Genomic DNA, 22811 nt, shown 5'->3' on the forward strand with positions numbered 1-22811 from the left:
AGATCAGCAGTAAGATCCTTTATTTTCTTGCCAATGTGATTCTCTGTCTACTCTCCACTGTCAGACTACTCACTCATGTGTGGCAGATTAAAAGAGAAAGGTATGTTCTTTGTATTTTAATTCATTGCAAAAAACATATTGATCATCAGACTATTATTTATTATCAGAACATTTTATAGGTCAAGACCTTTAGAATAGTCCAGTCCCTCAAAATTCCCTTTACTACTAATCTTTATAAGAAGAGGTTTTCAATCAATTTGACAGTGTACTTGTGTCTTCAATCTATATTTATTTTGTTTATTTCACAATCACAGAGAAAGGTCCACACTTCCACTGTATCCAATGACTGGAGTCCACTGTTGGTTGGCATGGTGCGACTTTCACACTCCATCGTGGATGAATTTAAAAGGAATAAACCAAACTGGATTATTTCTTTATTTTCAAAATTCCCTTTATTAATCTTTATAAGAAGAGGTTTTCAATCAATTTGACAGTGTACTCGTGTCTTCAATCTATATTTATTTTGTTTATTTCACAATCACAGAGAAAGGTCCACACTTCCACTGTATCTAATGACTGGAGTCCACTCTTGGTTGGGATGGTGCGACTTTCACACTCCATCGTGGATGAATTTAAAAGGAATAAGCCAAACTGGATAATTCTTAAGGGGAAATAATAATGTCAATGTGGTCTAAAATGTCTTATGTGTGTCATACTAATTGACCCTACCTGCAGTACTACATTCTCCAAATGTAACGGAGAGTTAAGGAGATTGTCTCTGGACCATCTCAGACCTGGCTGAACAGCTACCCAAAGCCTGCAGTATGTGAAGACAGTTCAGCTGCCAATTTGGTTCTCTGTCTACTCTCTCCTGTCAGACTATGGGTGACAAGTTAAAAGAGAAAGATACGTTCTTTGTATTTTAATTAATTGCAAAAACAGATTGATCATCAGACTATAATTTTACAATCAGAACATTTTAGAGGCCTAGACCTTTAGAGTAATTCAGTCCCTCAAGATTCCCTTTAATAATCTTTATAAGAAGAGGTTTTCAATCAATTTGACAGTGTTCTTGTGTCTTCAATCTATATTTATTTTGTTTATTTCACAATCACAGAGAAAGGTCCACACTTCCACTGTATCTAATGACTGAAGTCCACTGTTGGTTGGGATGGTGCGACTTTCACACTCCATCGTGGATGAATTTAAGAGGAATAAACCAAACTGGATTATTTCTTAATTTTTTTGGCATTGTTATGCTTTACTGATAGTGTAGAGACATAGTTGAAATGGGGCAGAGATGCTAGGGCGTATTCACACCTGCCGTGTTAGTACACCTGAACAAACTCAGTGTGCATCTCTCAGGCTGCTGCAGTTTGTTTGTGGTGTGAATTTGGCCGGACCCGAGTCGGGTCCGGCCAAATTCACCAGAATGCACAAAATGGTATGATTGAAGCACATTTTTTTATGGTGGACTACCCCCAGACCCCCACTTATGTTGAAGTGAAACCGAAGCCCTTGTGCTTGCCACCCAAAAATTATCACTGGCCCCATCCTGGCCACCCCAATGAAAATGTCCTTGCTCTGCCACTGGACCCGACCCTAATGCAGGAAGCACTGTGCATTTTCCTTCTTTTCTTTTTTAATAAATCGCCATCAGCTTAACATCACGGGAAAGTGTTGTTGTTGCCATCATTAAGAAAATTAGTTTTGGTTTGACCGAGAGCCCTGAGCCAATAGGCTTCAGGCCTATTACATTTGATAGTGAGGATGAGTAAAAACGCCGTGTTCAATGATCAGATGAAAGAGAGGGGAGTGTCTAAACGGAGTGTTTTGCTTCTGATGGTAACAGGTTCGACCGATAATGGGCCATCTGTCCCTTGTCGGTTTGGCGCGACACACATCTGACAGTGTGTCAGCTCCAGCCTATTCTTCTTGTGAGCTGTGCGTCCAGCAGCAAAAATACAGTGAAAATAATGTTTCACATTGTAGGCTACAAGCCACAAAACGTGACATTGACATACATATTTAGACAATATAAAACAACAATAATGTCATGTTTTTCTTTTTAATGTATAGGTCTAGATGTATTTATTTATTATTTTGAACCCTATATAATCAGGCAGTAGTTTTATGCCTCGTTTCCACCGAGTAGAGCGGGTCGGATCGGAGCGGCTCAGAGCGGGACAGCTCACTTTTAAGAATCTCGGTGTTGTTTCCACCGCCGACCCTACCCTTACTGGTAGGGCGGGGTTTAGGCTGGACTGCGATAGCCGACGCCAGAATGTGGGTCAAACTATCGGGCTGTGGGAACAACTGTGGTCAAGCCAGCGGTCTCTTGTTTTTGCTTGGTCAAACCAGCCGCTTCTTTATTTATTCCCCCCGTGTTGTGAGCACAGAGACGGCTCGGTGCAACTGATAGAGACAGTGAGCGAACAGCACTGGCTGCGGCAGCTACGTGACATCGTAGCAGTGGGACACAGTGTAGCCAACTGATTCATTTAATGACGAGGAAAAACACCACACAATAAACAGTGCCGCGCTCACATTTTCGCCAAAACTCTCTTCACTCTAGCCGAGGTGACTACAAACGGCGGAGATGATTCAAACCAGCCGCTTCTTTATGTATTCCCCCCGTGTTGTTGTGAGCGTGTATTTTACTACTATCTATGGCGTAAACACACAGAGACCGCTCGGCGCAACTCATAGAGACAGTGAGCGAACAGTGCTGGCTGCAGCAGCTACGTGACTATGGGACACAGTGTAACCAACTGATTAATTTATTGACGAGGAAAAACACCACACAATAAACAGAGCTGTGCTCACATTTTCGCCAAAACACAAGACTCTCTTCACTCTTGCCGAGATCTACACATGACGGAAATGATTCTTTCGACCAATCAAATGACGGCAGTGTGTAGCTCCGCCTTCTCATGCATTTTCGGCCCGCTTTCAGGCCGCTAGTACCCCTACGGAGGAGTACTGAGATCGGGAGCGGCTCAGAGCGGTTAGGTGCGCTTAAACCGTACCCTACCCAACTTTTGGCAAATGAAAAGCCAAACTACCCGGACCGAACCGCTCCGACCCGACCCGCTCTACTCGGTGGAAACGAGGCATAACTCTCTCTCTCTCGCTATCTCTCTCTCTCTCTCTGTGTCTCTCTCTCTCTTAATCTCTCTCAAAAATTTAAATGACTCACAGTTTATAGCCTAAAGATGTAAATGACACACAGTTTTTTGTTGATGGCACCAAATCACTAAACAGATCGCAGTATGGAATATTTCCATGATTGTTTACAGTTTGGCAGTTCACTGTGTGCTTCCTGCGGCCTATTGCACAAAACCAAGATAAGATTTACCTAGGATATTTCTGTTATCCTGGCTTGCTTAAGCCATGATTCAGTTGCACAAAAGTTTATCTTATTCAGTTGCATCCTTGGTTCAGTCAGCTGTCACTCTGAATTCATGCTGTTTCAACAGTTATTCTATGATCATGTACCACATCAAGGACTACAATTTCATTCAGTTAAATATTCCTGCTTGTATTATCTTTATTTAACCTGAACCATTTTTAATTAAATTAAATACATTATATTTTTATGGTGGAGAAGAGACGAACCGATGGAATATGCTGCCCCCACGATTCACAGTCAGCCCTTCCCTGATGTATTTACATTCACTATTCCGCAAAAACTCTTTCAAACATCACAACATTTCCATCAAACTGGTGCTTAGAACTGGTGCTTAGAACCTGTACTTTTCCAGCTGAAGGCCTATTTGTTTATTTCCAACAGTCCAATCATGTTGCATTTCAGTAGGCTACATTTGTATTATGTAGCCATCTCTAAATGACTGATCTGTAAGCATTGGCACTAAAAGATTTACCGGAAAACAAAATTGTTTTGTGCAGATCACTTTGAGATCCCTACATTACAGCGCATTGTATTTGATTTGCGTCGAGATACTGGATTTTTTTAATCCATGTTTGTTCCATCCAAATTAAAACAAAAGAAATGCCTCACATTTTTTACTTTGTGTCATGAATCTAGAATATATGAAAGTTTAACTTTTTCAGTGGACTTTTATTGCTTAAAAGAGCTTTCAAGGAAGAGTTGCATATTTTAAATTTTTTCAAGTTTACTACCTTGTTAAGATCCTTTTTTGAGTATATTGTATTAAAGGATTTGATTTCCAACAAAAGTTAAATGTTGATTGCACTCAACCTATTTTAAATGTAATTTGTATCAAAGCATCTTCTCCAATACAGCGGAAGGAGAATGACCCATGTCACAGTCACTCTGAATTCAACATAACATCTTGGCTATTGAAGTTAGCTGTTGTTGTTGAAGGCCTAACGACCGTCGTCAGACACAGGTACCCATCCCCCACACTGCATACGATCAGAGAGTGACACAGGCTGTCACAGATAGAAACAGCACTCGCCTGCTCTGAGTCACTGAGGCACAATCCCTAAAGCCTCAAGCCCCAAATGTTAAAATGGCACTTTTTTCTTTACCTTTACAATGCAATTTCTATTACATTTAAAGGGGCTTGTTTGGCATGGAAAATAAGTGTTAACTTTACCAAAGCAATAGTAAGGAAATAAGATAAAAAGCCTAAATGAATTCTAGTTAACAAATGAATAAATAAAAGTACTTACCAGAGAATATATTAAAAAATATGCACAAACGTTATAGTTGGCTTGTGACTTTATTTTTTACATTAACTGTAGGCTATTCTTCCCTGCCGAGGCTCTTTAGAGATTGACTGCCTGATGTGAACGTGTTGCAGGCTCTTGCCTTAGTGAGTGGAGGGCAGGTAAATATCAAGAAATACATTTATTTATTTTCAAAAATGCATCACAAAGCAAAAGTCTGACACGTCGCATATCTCAAGACAACCTGTCACAAGTCTCTTATATTTTACTCTCAGACTAGAAGTTTGTACAGAGACAGGAGATCTCATATTTGCAAGACCACATCTTGATTCCTTTTAAGATCATGATAATTTCACATACTGCAAACAGGATCTTTATTAAAGGGACACCTTTTAAAGTCATACTGTAGAGTAGGACTGGGCAATCATTTGATTACAATTATTAATTGCGATGAAACTTGCGTTGATTATGACGATAAGCTTTTGACATAAATGCTTGATATGAAAAACAAAACAAAAAAACAGTCCTGATATGGATTTACCAAACAGCCAAAGCAGAAATAAACTCAACAGCCAGTCAGATTGCACTTTTTGCTGTTCCTGTCTAAGTGCACGCCCATTTCCTGGTGTGACGTGCATGTTTGAGCTTCCAGCGGCAAGGAAAGAGGAGAGCCATGTGTAGTCACCTCGGCAAGAGTGAAGAGAGTCTAGCGAGACATTTCTAGTAAAACCAGTAATTTGTATTTTACATCTTTAAGTTTAGAAGTCAAAGCTTTTTTTGTAATCAACATTATGTTCTATAGGTTACAAGGCAAGCTATCTTTTTCATTTTTTCATTTAACTTTTATTTATCCTTTTATCTATCTTATATTGTTAGGTGAAGTTAAAACATGTTTGTGAAGTTCAATGTTTATAATAAAATGTGATTCAATTCTATCATCACATATCAAAACAATATTATTTTGAGGAACCTGGAACCAACTAGAATATGTTTGTAAACCAAACTGTGGGCCCTGCTGCTGTAAACAACAGTGAAACAGTAACTTTTCAGGAAGCTTTCTAACTTCAAACAGTGTTCCAGGGATCACATTTTCCTGTGAGGAAAGTTTGTTTATTCAGTTTGGAGAATATACCTTAGAAAATGTTCACTTCTCCGACACACACACATGTATACACTGCAGCTTATTTCTGACCACAGACAGAATTTAAAGATCTATTCCCATTTTTGTGAGACTTTTTTAGAAGAGCCTTTCACTGTTGTTTATTTTTTTCTAATTTAAGGAAAAACATAACGTCCTTAAGCCTGATAGAAATAAATGGGGGTTAAGGAGATTTTCACATAAGTAAACTATGACGTCTTGCCAGAAGGGAAGTTAAGGCTAGTATTTCTGATTGCAACTAGTAAATGTGGAGTTGTTGCCCGCCAAAATCATCAAAAGGCAGTCCAGAATGTATGTAGTCTGAGACAATAAAAAAACGTATGACTAAATTTAGATGAGGAGGTGTGGCATCTGTCACACTGGTCCACAACATTTGGATAGATTTTAGATTTGCTGAAATGGACTCTATGTAACACTTTAACTATATAAGCTGCAGCCTGGCACAAGGAGAAGATGAGCGTATACTATGTACCACCTTATCCCATCATTGATCTGTCAAATTTACCCCAGGCTCACGCTACCAAGCATTTTTAGTTTTGACAGCCAAATTGTTTTCCAGAGCCATGAGTTTGTCATAAATCTTAGAAATGAGCAATTTCTGGTGAGGTTTAAAGGTGTTGCTGGAAAAAAGGTGTGAAGTGTCTACTTTGAATAGAGACAATGCAGGCCGGGGGTTGGGTAGAGGGGCAGTCAGCAAGAGCATGGTTTGGCAGGTATGCATGTTGAGGACAAGGGTGACCTTTAACATCAATGGAAAGTTAGTCTGTATAAGTAATATGTCTTTATTAAATGAATGATCCCAATAAAACAAATCCAGAACAATATTAATCACAGACTCAAAAGATGGAAAATCAGCAAACTATTTTTTTTAAAATTTTATACAGTTTGAACAATTTTAGTTACTTCACACAAAGATCTTACTATTTTCTTTGAGGAGAGTGAAATTAGTTCACATGAAATTGTTTATTTTATAACATGTTAGTTTTTTAGGTAAACAAAAATAAATTAAATCAGAAGTTTGCCTCAATAATTCAAAATGTTATTATATTTAATTTCATATTTTATTGATATGTAACATTTTCAAATGTAGTATTTATCTTTGTAAACATACTATAATTGTAATACAAAAAACAATTCCTGCAATTTTGCATTTACTGTAAGAGTGCAACTCTCACTGATGGAGTGAATAGCTTCTTATTTCCTAAACAACCACGTCAGAAGACATATGCTGTGGTTTGGGAAAAGATGTAACTCTGTTTCAGAGGAGTGAAATTATGACTAAATTTACATGAGGAGGCGTGGCATACGTCACACTGGTCCACACCATTTGGATACATTTCAGATTTGCTGAAATGGACTTTATGTATCACTTTAACACTGTATAAGATGCAGCCTGACACAAGGAGAAGATGAGCTTATACTATGTACCACCTTATTGATCTGTCAAATTTACCACAGGCTCACGCTCCCAAGCATTTTTAGCTTCAACAGCCAAATTGTTTTCCAGAGCCATGAGTTTGTCATACATCTTAGAAATTAGCAATTTCTGATGGGGTTTAAAGGTCAGAAGGTCTTCCCATGGTTGGTTTATAGAGAGAGAAGGATAACACGAAAAAAGAGAAGAGGCACAATGTCTAATTTGAACGTACATAAATAAATGGGATGTAGGTACATTAAAACCTTTTGGGAAGTCTGAAAAAGTAGCAAAGTGCCCATCCTTATGAAGGTCTGAATACCTAAATGCCTTTATTTTGCCATAACATGTAGGATATATTCCAAACAGATGGGGGGAATAGATGATTGTTCACTATGGGCATCAGAGTGGATGCAGAGGAAAACATAAAATGGCGCCTAAACTGGAACCAAATCTTCAGAGTAGATAGCACAATAGGATTCCTTGTGAAACTAGAAGGGTTAATGGGCTTCAAAGTGAATTTGAAAGGTAAATTCCATATGTGTACATGTTTCTCTTGTAAGGATCCATCAATTGATTATGTTGGTAAATAAATGATTTCCTACATGGCTGGATATTTTTAGGGAGCTACTCTAGGCTTAAAATAAAGTTACTAAAGGAACCAGATATCCAACTAAGTTTAGCTTAAACATCTTGGCGCATACAACTGTTACCATACCTCTTTTAATAAATCCACTATATTTATGTTTGCAAGGAGATGTATGCAGCCTCTGGAAGAGACACAGCATCACAGTCTTATAACACAAGTCCAACTCACTGCCAGTGTTGCTGTAGAAAATGTGTGAAGTGCCTACTTTGAATAGAGACAATGCAGGCCAGGGGTGGGGGTTGAAGGGCTGCCAGCAAGGGCATGGTTTGGCAGGTATGTATGTGGGGGACAAGAGAGTGACCTTTCACATCAATGGAAAGTTAGTCTGTATAAGTAATATGTCTTTATTAAATGAATGATCCCAATAAAAGCAATCCAGAAAAATATTAATCAAAGACTCAAAAGATGGAAAATTATTTAAATAATTATTTCACTGGAGGAAACATTACGTTTCAGTGAACTCTGGGAACCTATGTACACTGTCTGCACAATTATTAGGCAAGTTGTATTTTTGAGGATGTATTTATTATTGAACAACTACAGTGTTCTCGGTCAATCCAAAATGTAAATTAACCTAAACCTGAATGTTTAAGAAATTAAAAGTGAGGTTTTGTCTTTTTTAAGTGAATACATATATTTGCAGAATTATTAGGCAACTATTAGTGTGCAGAATTATTATGCAACTAAATGAAAAAATAAACATTTTCCCATTTCACTTATTTATTTGCATCTGTTAAAGTGAGAATGATAAAACCACTCAACATTTACAAATAAACATTTCTGACATGTAAAAAAAAATCAGTGACCAATATAGCCACCCTTCTTTTCGATAACTGTCACACTGTCATTCATGGAGTTTGTCAGTTTCTTGATCTGTTGACGATCAACTTTTTGTGCAGCAGCCACCACAGCCTCCCAGACACTGTTCCGAGAGGTGTACTGATTTCCTTCACTGTAAATCTCTTGTTTAAGCAGGGCCCACAGGTACTCAATAGGGTTTAGGTCAGGTGAGGAAGGGGGCCATGTCATAATTTTTCATCCTTAAGGCCTTTACGGGCTAGCCATGCAGTTGAGTACTTCGATGTATGCGATGGAGCATTGTCCTGCATACAAATCATGGTCTTCTTGAAATATGCAGACTTTTTCCTGTACCACTGCTTGAAGAAAGTGTCTTCTAAAAACTGTCTGTAGGTTTGGGAGGTGATTTTAATGCCATTTTCAACCCAAAAAGGTCCAACTAGCTCATCTTTAATAATACCAGCCCATACCAGTACCCCACCTCAACCTTGCTGCCGTCTGAGTCGAAGTGGAGCTCTGTGTACGTTACTGATCCAGCCACGGGCCTCCAAATCTTTGGCAGTTAATTTGCGTATTTGTTTCTCAATATGTTTCTTGCGACCCTGTTGGCTATTTGCAACAAAACGTTTCATGGTTCTGTGGTCACGCCCCAATATCTTAGCAATTTCAAGAGTGTTCCATCCCTCTAAAATACTTTATGCAATTTTTGATTTTTCAGAGTCCGTTAAATCTCTTTTTTGTCCCATTTTGCCTGAGAAAGAGAAACTGCCTAATAACTATGCACACCTTGATATAGAGTGTTGAACTCCTTAGGCCACACCTTAACTCATTACGCAAATACACATCACCTGGTATGCTTAAATTGAATAAGCACTCAATTGTATACAGCTTAAAGTTGGAAAATATGCATACAAATTATGATATGGCCAAAATACTCACTTGTCTAATAATTGTGCACACATTGTAGTATAAATATGCAAAGATTTTAGAAATCTGTTCACCTTAGCCTGAGAAAAGGGAAACAAATATTTTTTATTGTCTCTCAGGCTCTCTGGCTCAAAAGGAAGAAATCCTCCTACTACCAAAATGAAACAAAACACCAGCACATTTTTTTTAGAGGGAACTTCAATTATTTCACATGAAATTGTTTATTTTATAACATACCAGTTTTATTAGGTAAACAAAAGTAAATTAAATCAGAATTTGCCTTAATAGATCATATTTTTATTTATTAATTATCATATTTTTCTATTTTCTATTTTATTGACACGTAACATTCTGATTTTTTTGTAGTATTTATTTGTGTAAATATTCTATAATTATAATACAGAAATCAATTCCTGTAATTGTGTCATCTGCTATAAGGATGACATATGCTGTGGTTTGGGAAAAGATGTAACTTTGTTTCAGTGGAGTGAAATTATTGGCCTGCATTAAACAAAGAAAACTACTCAGGAAAAGATGAAACTACTAAAATCTTGTTAAGAACTGTCCAACGCATTATGAAAAGCCTGGAGAGATAGTAGTGAACTTTCATCTTTGAAGAAATGTGGTCGGGGAAAAAAAAATAATGTTCATGATGGGAGATCACTTAAAATAAATACAATTATTTGGTTGTATCAACATTTTAAATATCAACAATAGAACTATTGGCTATGTTCAATATTGAACTTGAGAGCCTATCATCAGAGGGGTGTTTCAGGTAGCTGGTTTTGAGGCAACCCAGAGTTTGTTCGCTCTGAGTTAGTGGAAACTCTGGGTCAGTTTCAGCGCAACCGAGGGTCAGTTACTGCGGCAACATACGCCATGGGTCTAACCTGCTGGATAGGTGGTTAGACCTACCCTGAGTTTGTTTTCACTTTACGCTGCAGCTCCGACTGAAGAAAGAGTGTCACTGTCACACGCGTGACTGTACAGTTTGAAGCAAAATCACTCCATAGAAATCTCCATCGGGATGTTTTGATCATTTCCTGATGATTTTACGTTTGACCGATCATTTATCTGATCAGTAGCCTTGTTCTCAGCCCTTGGTCCGTTCATTACACATCGTGACATGCTCTACATTCAGATTAATAAACCTATTAGTATTGTATGCTTTTTAACGTCTGTGCCACTGAACAGATTTATGTCAGGTGAATTCATGTAACGCTGCGGCTGCACGCGATCGTTACTGTTCACTTGTGCGATCCTAAAGTCGCAGACGAGCCTCGTTAAATAGCCTAATATGAATATAAAAATTATACAATCATTTAAACTGTGATCACTTGAGGAAAATGGATCTGGTAATAAATCAATCAGGCTCTTCAATGGAAACTGTCACCTAATGTGTCTGACGCAATGTATTTCACTCCCCATTTAAAAGAAGTGACAGTCTGTTACTGCACAGTATTAGGCTATAGCTTGCCAACATATTATACAGCGAATATAAAACACTGTCAGCAATGCTGTGCCGCGCCAGCTTAATACTTTACTGCTGATATGCGTAACTTTTTAAAATAGACTATGGCTTATCAAACGGAAGCGAAATTATTCTCTTGACAAAAAATGTTTTCTCAGTTTTTTTCTGAATTGCCGAGGAGATTAGATCAGAGTTATGAGACAATATCCCCGTTAATTCTTCTCCATACCATAAGCTCATTCGTTAATATTTCTAACTCTAGTGGGAGGAGCGGAGATTTTTTTTCTTTTCTTTTTTGAGAAGTGGAGAAGTGGTAGGATCAATCACGCTCAGAGTTGATTAATCCAACGCTGATCCACTGTTCTGAAACCGAAAACCCAGGGTTGATAAGCAACTCTGGGTTTTCGATTAAACTCAAAGCATGTAAAACCAGCTACCTGAAACACCCCTCTGGGGTTGTTTCAGTTGGTCAGGCCTAGGTTCTAAGCAACTTTATGTGCCAAAATAAAGCGTATCAAAATGTGTTACAGCGAATATGTGCTGTAATCAAAGCTAAAGATGGTCCAACAAGATATTTGAGTGTGTGACTTTTATTAGGCCGGGCAGTGATCCTATTGAAGCGAACTGTTGGTTTTCATTCAAGTCACTCACATTATTCAAACTGTAATGAGTAAAAGTTTGTAATGTGTTTATTCGTGTTTGATGCTGGTGTTTTTACTCTGTTTGCTCTGATAAACAGTGTAAGTTTGTGTTTTGAGATGTGTGTGACAGTGTGTTGCTTGGAATGAGTTTTGCAGGTGTTGTGAACTGTTCAGCTCAGGTGACTATTGGTAAAGCAGACTGTAGTTAGAGTGTTGCACATGTCGCTCCACTTGTGCCCACTGTCGTTCAGCTATCGTAAAAAAATCTTTAAAAAAATATATGTATTACAACATTTTTAAACTCTACAATCATTTACAAATTATATGTTGTGTTATAACTATTCTCAAATGCAGTTAATATTATTTTCATAGGTATTATTGATCTAGCTAGGTATTTATCATCCATGATGGAGTGTGAATATCATTCCATCCTAACCAACAGGGAACTTCTGTCAATTAGTGCCAACTAAACGGGGACTCCTGTCATTCCATACAATTTAGGACTGCAGGTAGGGTAAATATGTATAACATAGCACCATGCTGCTACAATCACAGACTGGTTTTCTGCCCTAAACTACCTCCATACAGTGAACTTAAAGTACATGTTGTGAGGGAATTTTCAGTCTTTAGTATGGTTAATATTAATGGTAGAGATGTATAGTTAATTTATACCTGTCTTGTGTGTTTGTCTATATCTCAGACACTAGGTCAGCCTGGTAGACTGTTAGGAGACACTTAGGTCAGTTGTATAGATGAAGTCTCATCTCCTTAAGCCCAGTTCAGACCAAAGATTCGCCTTGCAACTGCTTGCGACGAGACGGTTTTAGAACGTCGCGGGGGATAAATCGCAGCAGTGTGTACTGCTCGTTGCAGCGCGTTGCAAGCCGTTGCAAGGCGTCGCAGAAGATTCAACATGTCAAATCGCAAGGTCCAGTTTTAGAACGTTTCGGCGGTCTCGTCGCAAGGAGTTGCAGTTGCAAGGCGAATCTTTGGTCTGAACTGGGCTTTAGACTCCAGAATGTTATGGTTCACTGTGTTCAGCTCTGAACCAAAACATTGGTACGCTTGGTGCCCGAGCCAGGGAGGTGTTAGAGATAGCACAAGGTTAATACACAGCTCTCAGGAAGTGTCTGTCAGAATTGAAGTGCAAGTCACCCGAGTTGCAGTCCGGTTCTCCTTGGCCAAGTCTGTAATAAATATTGCTTCATAATTCATCCAAGTCTCCTGAAATATTCTTCCACCTGAGTTGACCTCCAACCTTGAAAGAACTTCCATCACAAATTATTTGTGATGGAAGCTCTTCCTAATTTTGATGTTTCTAAACCCATGTTAGTAGGGTGTAAAATGTTTTTACCTTTGCTGCGCCAACTGCAATAACAACAGCATTGTAAACCCACGACAGTGTAAGCCATATGTTTAGAAATGTATACAAAATGCTATGTTGCATATTCAGGAAGAGGCGAGGTGGGAATCATCACAGTATACCCACTACACAAAACTAGGCTACACCTCTAATATATTCCATAGTGTGTATTACATATTGTTAAAAATCACAGCAACCAGCAACAGATACTTGCTGTCAGCAGACTAAATATATATTAAAACATGTTAATATCTACGAATCATGTTCAAATTATATGTTGTGTTATAATTATTCTCAAATTCAGTTGAGATTATTTTCATAGGTATTAATGATCTGCCAAAGTTTTTTACATCCATGATGGAGTGTGAATATCATTCCATCCTAACCAACAGGGAACTTGTGTCAATTAGTGCCAACTAAACGGGGACTCCTGTCATTCCATACAATTTAGGACTGCAGGTATAGTCAATATGTATAACATACAGACATTTAAGACTACATTTATAATATTTTATTTCTCTTCAGAATGATTCAGTTTGCCTAATTAAAATGCATATTTTTACCATTTTAAAAGTAATAGCAGTGTTTGATTTATTCCATAATGTGCATTACATATTGTTAAAAATCACAGCAAACAGCAACAGATACTTGCTCTCAGCAGACCAGTCATCCATGTGTTAGCCCTCTGTTCATCTAGTCAGCACCGCTAAATACTTTTTATAATAGACAATTAAGATTTCACTAGAAAGTCCCCTCTCGTACTGTTAAAACTGAAAGAAGAAAATTATAACAGCAAAATAAACTGTTGTGGTTTGATACATCTTTAAAATGTAACATTGAGAACACATTTGCTTGGATAAGGAAAATGGTGTTACTAAGTCACTGATATTAGTGCATCCAATAAGTTACTTCTTATTTGATATTTATTTGCAACTAGTGGCCATGACTTTCTTTGGACGGGCAGTGTATCTATTGAAGCAAACTGTTGGTTTTCATTCAAGTAACTCACATTATTCAAACTGTAATGAGTAAATGTTTGTAATTTGTTTATTGGTGTTTGATGCTGGTGTTTTTACTCTGTGTTCTGATTGACAGTGTGTGTTTGTGTTTTGAGATGTGTGTGACAGTGTGTTGCTTGGAATGGGTTTTGCAGGTGTTGTGAACTGTTCAGCTCAGGTGACTATTGGTAAAGCAGACTGTAGTTAGAGTGTTGCACATGTCGCTCCGCTTGTGCCCACTGTCGTTCAGCTATCGTAAAAAAATCTTTTAAAAAATATATGTATTAAAACATTTTTAAACTCTACAATCATTTTCAAATGATATGTTATGTTATAACTATTCTCAAATGCAGTTCAGGTGATTTTCATAGGCATTATTGATCTGGCTAGGTCTTTTTCATACATGATGGAGTGTGAATATCATTCCATCCTAACCAACAGGGAACTTGTGTCAATTAGTGCCAACTAAACGGGGACTCCTGTCATTCCATACAATTTAGGACTGCAGGTATAATCAATATATAACATACAGACATTTAAGACTACATTTATAATATTTTATTTCTCTTAAGAATGATTCAGTTTGCCTAATTAAAATGCATATTTTTACCATTTTAAAAGTAATAGCAGTGTTTGATTTATTCCATAATGTGCATTACATATTGTTAAAAATCACAGCAAACAGCAACAGATACTTGCTCTCAGCAGACATCCATGTGTTAGCCCTCTGTTCATCTAGTCAGCACCGCTAAATACTTTTTATAATAGACATACATTTTACATACATGATGGAGTGTGAATATCATTCCATCCTAACCAACAGGGAACTTGTGTCAATTAGTACCAACTAAAAGAGGACTCATGTCATTTCAAACAGTAGAAGAGAGGACCTTTTTCTAATTAGAACCGCAAAATAAACTGTAGTGGTTTAATAAATCTTTAGAATGTAACATTGTGAACACATTCCTTTAAATAAAGATAAGGCTTGGATAAGGAAAATGTTGTTGCTATGTCCCTGATATTAGTACATCCAACAAGTTACTTCTTATTTGATATTTATTTGCAACATGTGGCCATGATTATATTCATAGTATTTGTATCATATGTTTAGTTAGTGTTAAAGTTAAAGGTATATAATCTATCTTAAAAAGAAACAAAGGGAGGTAACTGCAGCAAGCAAACACTCATTTAGTGAAACAATAGGCACAGACAGCTCCATTGATGCAGTGAATGGAGTCCACTCTTAGATGTCACCCAATGATTCAAGTCCACTGTTAGCAAATTCTTCAAAAAAAATAAAAAAACACATTTAAAGTAATATTATGACAGAAGACATTAAAAGTAAATATTCTGTTGTGTTTTTTCATTTTTTAAATGACCAGAAATAGGTTGCCACACTTGGCTGGTACCTGCGATAGTCCCCTGTTAGTAATGTAGGTGTGTCTGTGTGTGTGTGTGTGTGTGTGTGTGTGTCTGTCTATCTTAAGATATAGGGAGAGGGGGTTTGTTCAGGATCTAGCGTGCCCCCCACCCCCAACCCCCCGTGGTGATTCCTGATCCTATTGGTCACGATGCTGAGAGTGCTGCTGAGATCTTAAATGAGAAATTCCAGCACTCGGTCACTCACTCCTCCCGAGTGACCCAGCAGGTCTTCCCAGCCATTATACACCATAAATGCAACCTTTCCATCAGAGGATTTGTGGCTCCGTTTTTTGCATAATGTGGGTGTATGTGTGTGGCTGGCTGTGCGCGGGCGGGCGGGTACTGTACTTTGAGATGTGAGATATGTCACCGAGCATGTCTTAGCATATCAATCGTGTGGAAGAGAGAGTCAAAGATTTTCTTTTTTCTTTAGCTAAAAGAAGAGGCAGTTGTGGATCGTTACCTGTGCATGAGTGAGTGGTTATGCAACAGTATCACAGACACCCCCACCTCAAGAAGCACACACACACACACACACACACACACACACACACACACACATGAAAGTATAACTCCTGGGTAAGTTTTGAATGAGTTCTGAGTGTGTGTGTGTGTGTGTCCTGCTGCCCCCCCCCCCCCTTTACCCCACACAAAGGGGCAGAAAAAAGGCTCTCTGGGGTCTCCTATTCATCTAAAGCACAATGGAACCCCACAGAGGTTTTCTTCCTGTCTCCCTGTCTACCCATACCCCCCCCCCCCCCCCCCCCCCCCCCCCCATACCCTACCCCACATGACAGGATGGAGGGGCAGGAACTATACCCCGTCCTACCGGCCCTGCAGCAACCCATCTTCCACACCGAAACTCTCCCTCCTCAAACCCCCGCCAGTCCATCCATCCATCCATCCATCCATCCATCCATCCATCCATCCATCCATCCCCCTCTCTCGCTCCCAACCAGCCTCAACTCTTTATCCCCCTCCACTCACTGACAAAATGTGGATACACTTGCCAACATATTTGTCTTAACACTGCCTTCAAAAGTCACTGACTGGATAAAATGAAGAAAAAAGAAAAGTTCGACCTTGGGATAAACAAGCTCGGGCCAAAATATTTTTTCATTATTTTTTCATTTTCAAACTTCAATGGCTTTAAATGTTTGGATACAATTGAAACATTCCCGCATTTTACTACTGGTTTATGTGGTGGCACGCAGGTAAGCGAGACCATCTGGTGCTAGATAAACAAGACATTGTTTTACCCAGATTCCAGGAAGACATTACATGAAAAAGTCAAAGAGTCTTACGTGTAACTATCAACAGTATATTTTTGTTGTTGTTGTACACTACTTAAATAACACACAGTTTGAATTAGTTGGCGGACTGAACTGTATTGATTAAATCATTGCTTCCCCCGGATCCTTAATCATTTTAGAACATATTGTCTTTGCAGTAGAAAATAATGGCCGGTGCTTAAAACGGTATTCATCTCAAGTCTGCCAATCTCCGCTCGAAACTTTCTGCTGCTGCTCATTCTTCTTTTCCCTTCTTTATAGTCAGCTCCCCTCTTCCATTTACCTCGTCGCATTGCCCTCCTACAGAGCCCTTGCCGTTTTGCTGGGGATTTATGGTCCAGTCTAACATGCACAGTATTGGCAAAGCATTAAACATGTCTACTCTTAATACTCTGAGCTCTCTCCATCGATAAGAGCCTTAATAAAAAACATCCCCCTAGTGGATTTGTGTGTCTCTTTTTCACTTTCAGGTCTCCGCCTCCCTCCTCGACTACATCCTTCTCTCTTAGCCGATGTTTCTTGGGCTGCCTTGCTAAAGCTTTGATCGGCTCCTGCGGCACGTCACTCTCTTTCCTTTCCTTCTTTTCCACCTATCCCTCCATCCACCGCCTCATTTTCCAGGCCTGTGCCAGAGTTTAATGACGCTTGAATGCCACTGCCTTGTTTTTTTTTTCTCTATACGCTCTTTTCTCATAAAGGATATTTAAAAGCCATGCCCCGTGATCAATCTATCTCAATGTGTCCCTCGTGGATTCATTTCTCTTCTGTCTCCTCTTTCTGCTGTTTATTCTCCACTTTTAGATGTATAGCATTGCCCTGCGTAACCCCCCTCTCCTTGATTGGTTCACGCACATCCTCTGAAAGCCCCCCCACCCACCCCCCGGGATGCAATTGGCACACTTGCTCAAACTGCCACTCTTTTATCTGGTCTGTAAATGCCTATTGGTACCCTAAAACATCCTTCACTACCCCCTGTAGCCACCCAGGTTAGTTCCAGTGATGGGAGCCAAGCAGCTGTTCCAACCCCCATCCCACCTCTTTCTCCTTTGCTGTCTCTGATGTCAAGATTTTGAGCATCATAAGCACATTTTAAATATTAACAAAGACCACTTTGCACGTATGAATAATACAGCAGAGAGGGCAGTGGCTGACCGGCGATCCCATCCCCTGCCGCCCGACGGCCGTAAAACTAATGCACTGCTCTGGGACAGCATGTGGCCTGCTCTGCTCTGCCAGCAGGCCTTGCCTCAAGGAGCTAGTCTGGCCTGTGGCATGGCCCCAAAGAGAGCTGTCTGTCTGTTTAGTTATCATGGTGTGTCCAACCTGTCCAAATCTCTGCAGATGCAACAGCCTGGCAGCCCCCTTTTTGCTATGACTACATGTTTCAGAGACACTTTAATCTAATCCGACATCTCAATCTGTCGAGCGTCTTTGAAGGCACATATACGGTGGTGTTTGTTTGAGGTTATAGCTTTGTTGTCACATTCCTTTCTCTCCGTGCATCTGAAAATTCATACTATGGCCCTGTTGGACAATTACAGAGTTCTTCTGAGCAAACTATAGAGCGGGGCGACACATATTTCAGTTTACTGGCTCATGCCCAACATTAAAGAACGCAAGTGTTCCTGCAGTCGCATGCACTGTTATTTTTAAGCGACTTTGAGTTTCCTGGGGCGACTTTGGTTTTCTTGAAAAGCACTATTATATATAGATACAAATTATTGTTATTGTTCAGGAGCAAGAGGATTCCCACACTTAACACAAATGAGACAGCACATGTAAGAAGCACGTCACCATTCATCCAGCTCTCTATGGGAGTGTCTGACATGCTACGCTCCCTGACTCTGAACACTCGACTCCACCACTGGCCCCCCTCTCTCAGCACCCCCCAGGACCCCCCAGCACCTGCTCATCTCCTTTTAATCCTGATGTTTCATAAATTGTGTGTAAGCACACTTCCCGTATGTCGTTTTTCTTATTCTAATGAAGTCATTAATAACAACACACAGGCACGCACACGCGACACACACACACACACACACACACACACACACACACACACACACACACACACACACACACACACACACACACACACACACACACACACACACACACACACACACACACACACACACACACACACACACACACACACACACACACACACACACACACACACACACACACACACACACACACACACACACACACACAGAGAGAGGCAGTGGACAGCAGGGTAGTTACTCCAGACAAGTGTTCCTGGCAGTCTGGGTAATTAATGTGTATGTCAACACAGAAAGAGGAGCACCACACTAGAAATGTGAGCTCAGCACATCCACAATGCAGGCAGAGACCGAGACAGGAGGGATCTGAGGGGAGGCAGCGGAGGAAAGGTACACACACACAATGGGAGAGAAGATAAATGCAATCTGTCTGCCCCATCATGCATTCCCTAAATATATCTCTGCCTTCCTCTCTCCCAGACAGAAACTTTACTGGGGCACACTGAGCTATTGTCCCCTGGTGTCCCCCTCCTCCCGGCTCTGCTCCCCTAACAGGACCTCACTGCAACCCGCGACCGTTTATATCAATGTTCCTCCTTTCTCATGCAAGGATTTTCAGAATGGTTCACGATTTTAATAAACGTAAGCTGCTTTTCTGCTCCGCCTGTTCAGGGAATAATACACACACACACACACACACACACACACACACACACACACACACACACACACACACACACACACACACACACACACACACACACACACACCTAAGAAACGGCCACAGATCTGGACAGCTTGTCGGTGTGTCCTCCAAAAGATTGCTGCCGGTCATTAAGTAAGACGCTGACTTCTTCACCAGATGATCAGAGCTATTTCTTGCAGTGGCCTTTTGGCAAAACATGTTTAGATTCTGAAGTCATTGTTGTCTGCATTGTTCTTTTTTCCCTACTGTAAACCAAGCTTAATCCACAATCCACTAAAGCCTCAGATTTCTGCCAATCTCAGTTGGCAAAGCGAGGGGATGTAAAATTTCTGGCTGGCCTGCCAGTAGGCCACACTGAGAGAAATGACGATACTCTAACACTGCATGTAGACAGTGTCACCTTGGGGTCCAGGTCATGTCACAGCTCTCCCACAGTGACCTGCCAGTGATTGCAAAGTCATTTCATCATGAGAGCTGCTGCAGGCTTTAATGGCATTAACTCTGGGCATCCAAAGATCAAAACCTTCTCTGACAATTTCTAAGAACATAATAATGATAAAAAAATATATATATGGTGTAGGGTCAACTACACCATATATATACATAGGACATTGTAATTACAAAGTGTACACTCAAAGCTTTCCGAACTTGCATCTCAATGAGAAACAAACATTAAACGAATGTCTTCCCCAGAAGCACTTGAAGTGCTTTCTCTCTCTCTCTCTCTCTCTCTCTCTCTCTCTCTCTCTCTCTCTCTCTCTCTCTCTCTCTCTCTCTCTCTCTCTCTCTCTCTCTCTCTCTCTTGCTTTCCACAAGGTTTTGCTTTTTCTGTTTTGGAGAGGCCAAGAAGGCATGGAGCAAAACCTTAATTACTCCCTGCGCACCAGGGGAGTTTGTTTTTTCCGCTCAAAGTAGAAAAGAGAGATCTGAGTTATGGTCTGCTGTAAGACTGAAGACTGAGTAAGAAAAATAGCTTTTTAGAGGGAGATGTGGAGTCCTGCGCTGTAAAAAGTACAGCCTGCTTTTAATCCAAGGCTTATTTTCCACAATCCGTAGGACCAAAAGGTAAGGTCTAGTGGCACAGCATCTTGGATATAGGCCTATATTTTTTCATTGATGTTTGACTTGACTTAAAAGTAAATAAAAAATAAAAACAAGCTCTCTGTGCGTCTTTGCGCACGTGTATGTGTGTGTGTGTGTGTGTGTGTGTGTGTGTGTGTGTGTGTGTGTGTGTGTGTGTGTGTGTGTGTGTGTGTTTGTGTTGTAAATGTTGGTCAACGTTATTTCACATTTACATTCCAAACTGCTCTGTGATTTTCAAACTTACCAGTGCCAGAGCCAGACACGACATGACCCCCGACCAGGAGGAGGAGAACCAGAGGAGCGAGACCTTGGTCGCGCTGGATCCGAACAGAGAGCATCTTTTCCGGCTACGCCGTTGCGAAACGTCCCAGGTTGTCCACACAGCGTAACCTGCGGATCTTTTGACACAGAAAGTGTCTCTTTTCTAAAAAAATAAAAAATAAAAAATCTTAACCCTTGAAAGATATCTCAGAAAAGAGTGAAATACCCCCGTAGAGTAATTGACTTTGGCTATTTCTGCAACTCTTGACAGTTGTGGCAGACACACTGCTGCGCTCAAAACACATCCATCACCACGCAAAATTAACTGAAAGGGTATAACGTCCGTCCGTAATCAAAGTTTGAGTTTGAAGAGGTCCGTAGGTGTCACACCCTGTGAGTATAAAGGAACAATCTTGTCGCGGCTATTCCTGGTAGATTTCATTTCCAACCGCACCTCAAACCTTCTTGCCCGGGAGACATGAGCGCAGAGGTGCGCAACAAAAGTCACCAAAAAGTTTGACGCATTTCTGCTATGAATGGAGAGGTTGGGGATGTGTAGACGAGAGAGTCCGAATCCCAGCGGAAAGAAAACTTTGAGTGGCGACCGCGCAAAATATGCACCACGATGCTGTCAGATCGCTGCATGTAGCCTAACTGCAGACTGCTCTGGGCCCCTGGGCTGTCTTGTCTTCGTGTCCCCCCCCCTCGTCCGTAAGGTGTAAACAAGAACACGGGGATCGACGCGGCGGAGCACAATGCCAGCCTCCGGACTACCAGTCCCCGCCTGGCCAATCACAGACCATCCTCCACCTCCTCTCAGAGTGAAGGCTGAGCAATTGAAGGTAAACTAGTTGCGAGCGAGGAGGAAATAGATGGGAGGGGAGAGATAGAAAACCCGGACCCTAGAGCGCAGGCACCGCTCTGGATTCAGCAGGCATGCAGGCACCAAGGTTTCACTGCAGACAAGTGAGGTTAAGTTTATGAGTTCCTTTTATAAGAATCTATCTATCTATCTATCTATCTATCTATCTATCTATCTATCTATCTATCTATCTATCTATCTATCTATCTATATCTAGCCTATTTATTTCACGTTAAATTCAATTATCTTGAATGCAATGCCATTCCGTGCTGCCCCTATACCTCATATGAATAGTCCGTGAAAAGCTTTCTTGAGTCTACAAGCAGAAGTCCAGGAGCCTTATAGGATAGGCTCTATTATTACTACCTGTCAATCCATCCTTCCCTCATGCCCGGGTCACATTTTTTTCCCACCGGTGGCCACAAGAGAGCAGCCTTTCATAAACGAGCCTGTGTCCAGCGAGGAGGATGACGCTTGACAGGATCTTCAGCAGAACTCTTCATGATCAAAGTCGTTTTCAGTGGCGGGGGGGTGTCTTACATTTGCTTACAGTTTTTCTCAGTCGCTTTGGTGCTTTTCTCACATCACTATTAACATTTGCACTGCAGTTAGTGCATTTCTCAAAACAATTAGTGCAAACTGCAAAACCTAATGGATAACCTGCAAAAGTACGTCACTTGCTCAAAATGGATAGTCTGTTCCTCAAAAGCAAGTATTAATGTCAATGAAACTGCTAGTGTCATCAAAATGAGAAGTCTTGACACCATTGTTTATGAACAAGATAGTCAAATGGCTTTGTCATGTTTTCATTATGACAGTTTATTCTCTCAGTGTTTTCCAATACAAAAAAAAGGTCAGAACTCGGTGACACTACCTGAAAATGCTCAAGACAGCACTATACACAACTTGTACAGCCATTTGAAAACTACAGTAAAGTTACACATTGCTGTAGTTAGGGGAGTAAGTGAGTACAAGACACTGAATACGTATGTTTCACATTTTTACTCCATATGCTCTTTGCAATTTTACAGCATTGTGCAAAAGAATACACTTCAGTCACTTATAGAACAAACATAAAAAAACACCCTTTTGGTAGAGCTGTG

General features: G+C 40.2%; 1 protein-coding gene across 1 annotated transcript in view; it reads right to left on the reverse strand.

Moving 5' to 3' along the window:
• The window catches only part of unc5b (unc-5 netrin receptor B), a gene marked incomplete at its 3' end in the record, with an annotated part of 69974 nt that extends 48835 nt beyond the window's left edge, over nucleotides 1-21139 (reverse strand). Inside the window, exon 1 of the mRNA XM_080037352.1 lies at nucleotides 20830-21139. Coding sequence (XP_079893478.1) covers nucleotides 20830-20923 — 94 coding nt within the window. The 5' untranslated portion in view covers nucleotides 20924-21139. The remainder of the gene's footprint in view (nucleotides 1-20829) is intronic.
• Nucleotides 21140-22811: the final 1672 nt, after the last annotated feature.

The sequence above is a fragment of the Ammodytes marinus genome, assembly GCF_949987685.1.
Source record: "Ammodytes marinus genome assembly, chromosome: 11".
Lineage (NCBI taxonomy): Eukaryota > Metazoa > Chordata > Actinopteri > Uranoscopiformes > Ammodytidae > Ammodytes > Ammodytes marinus.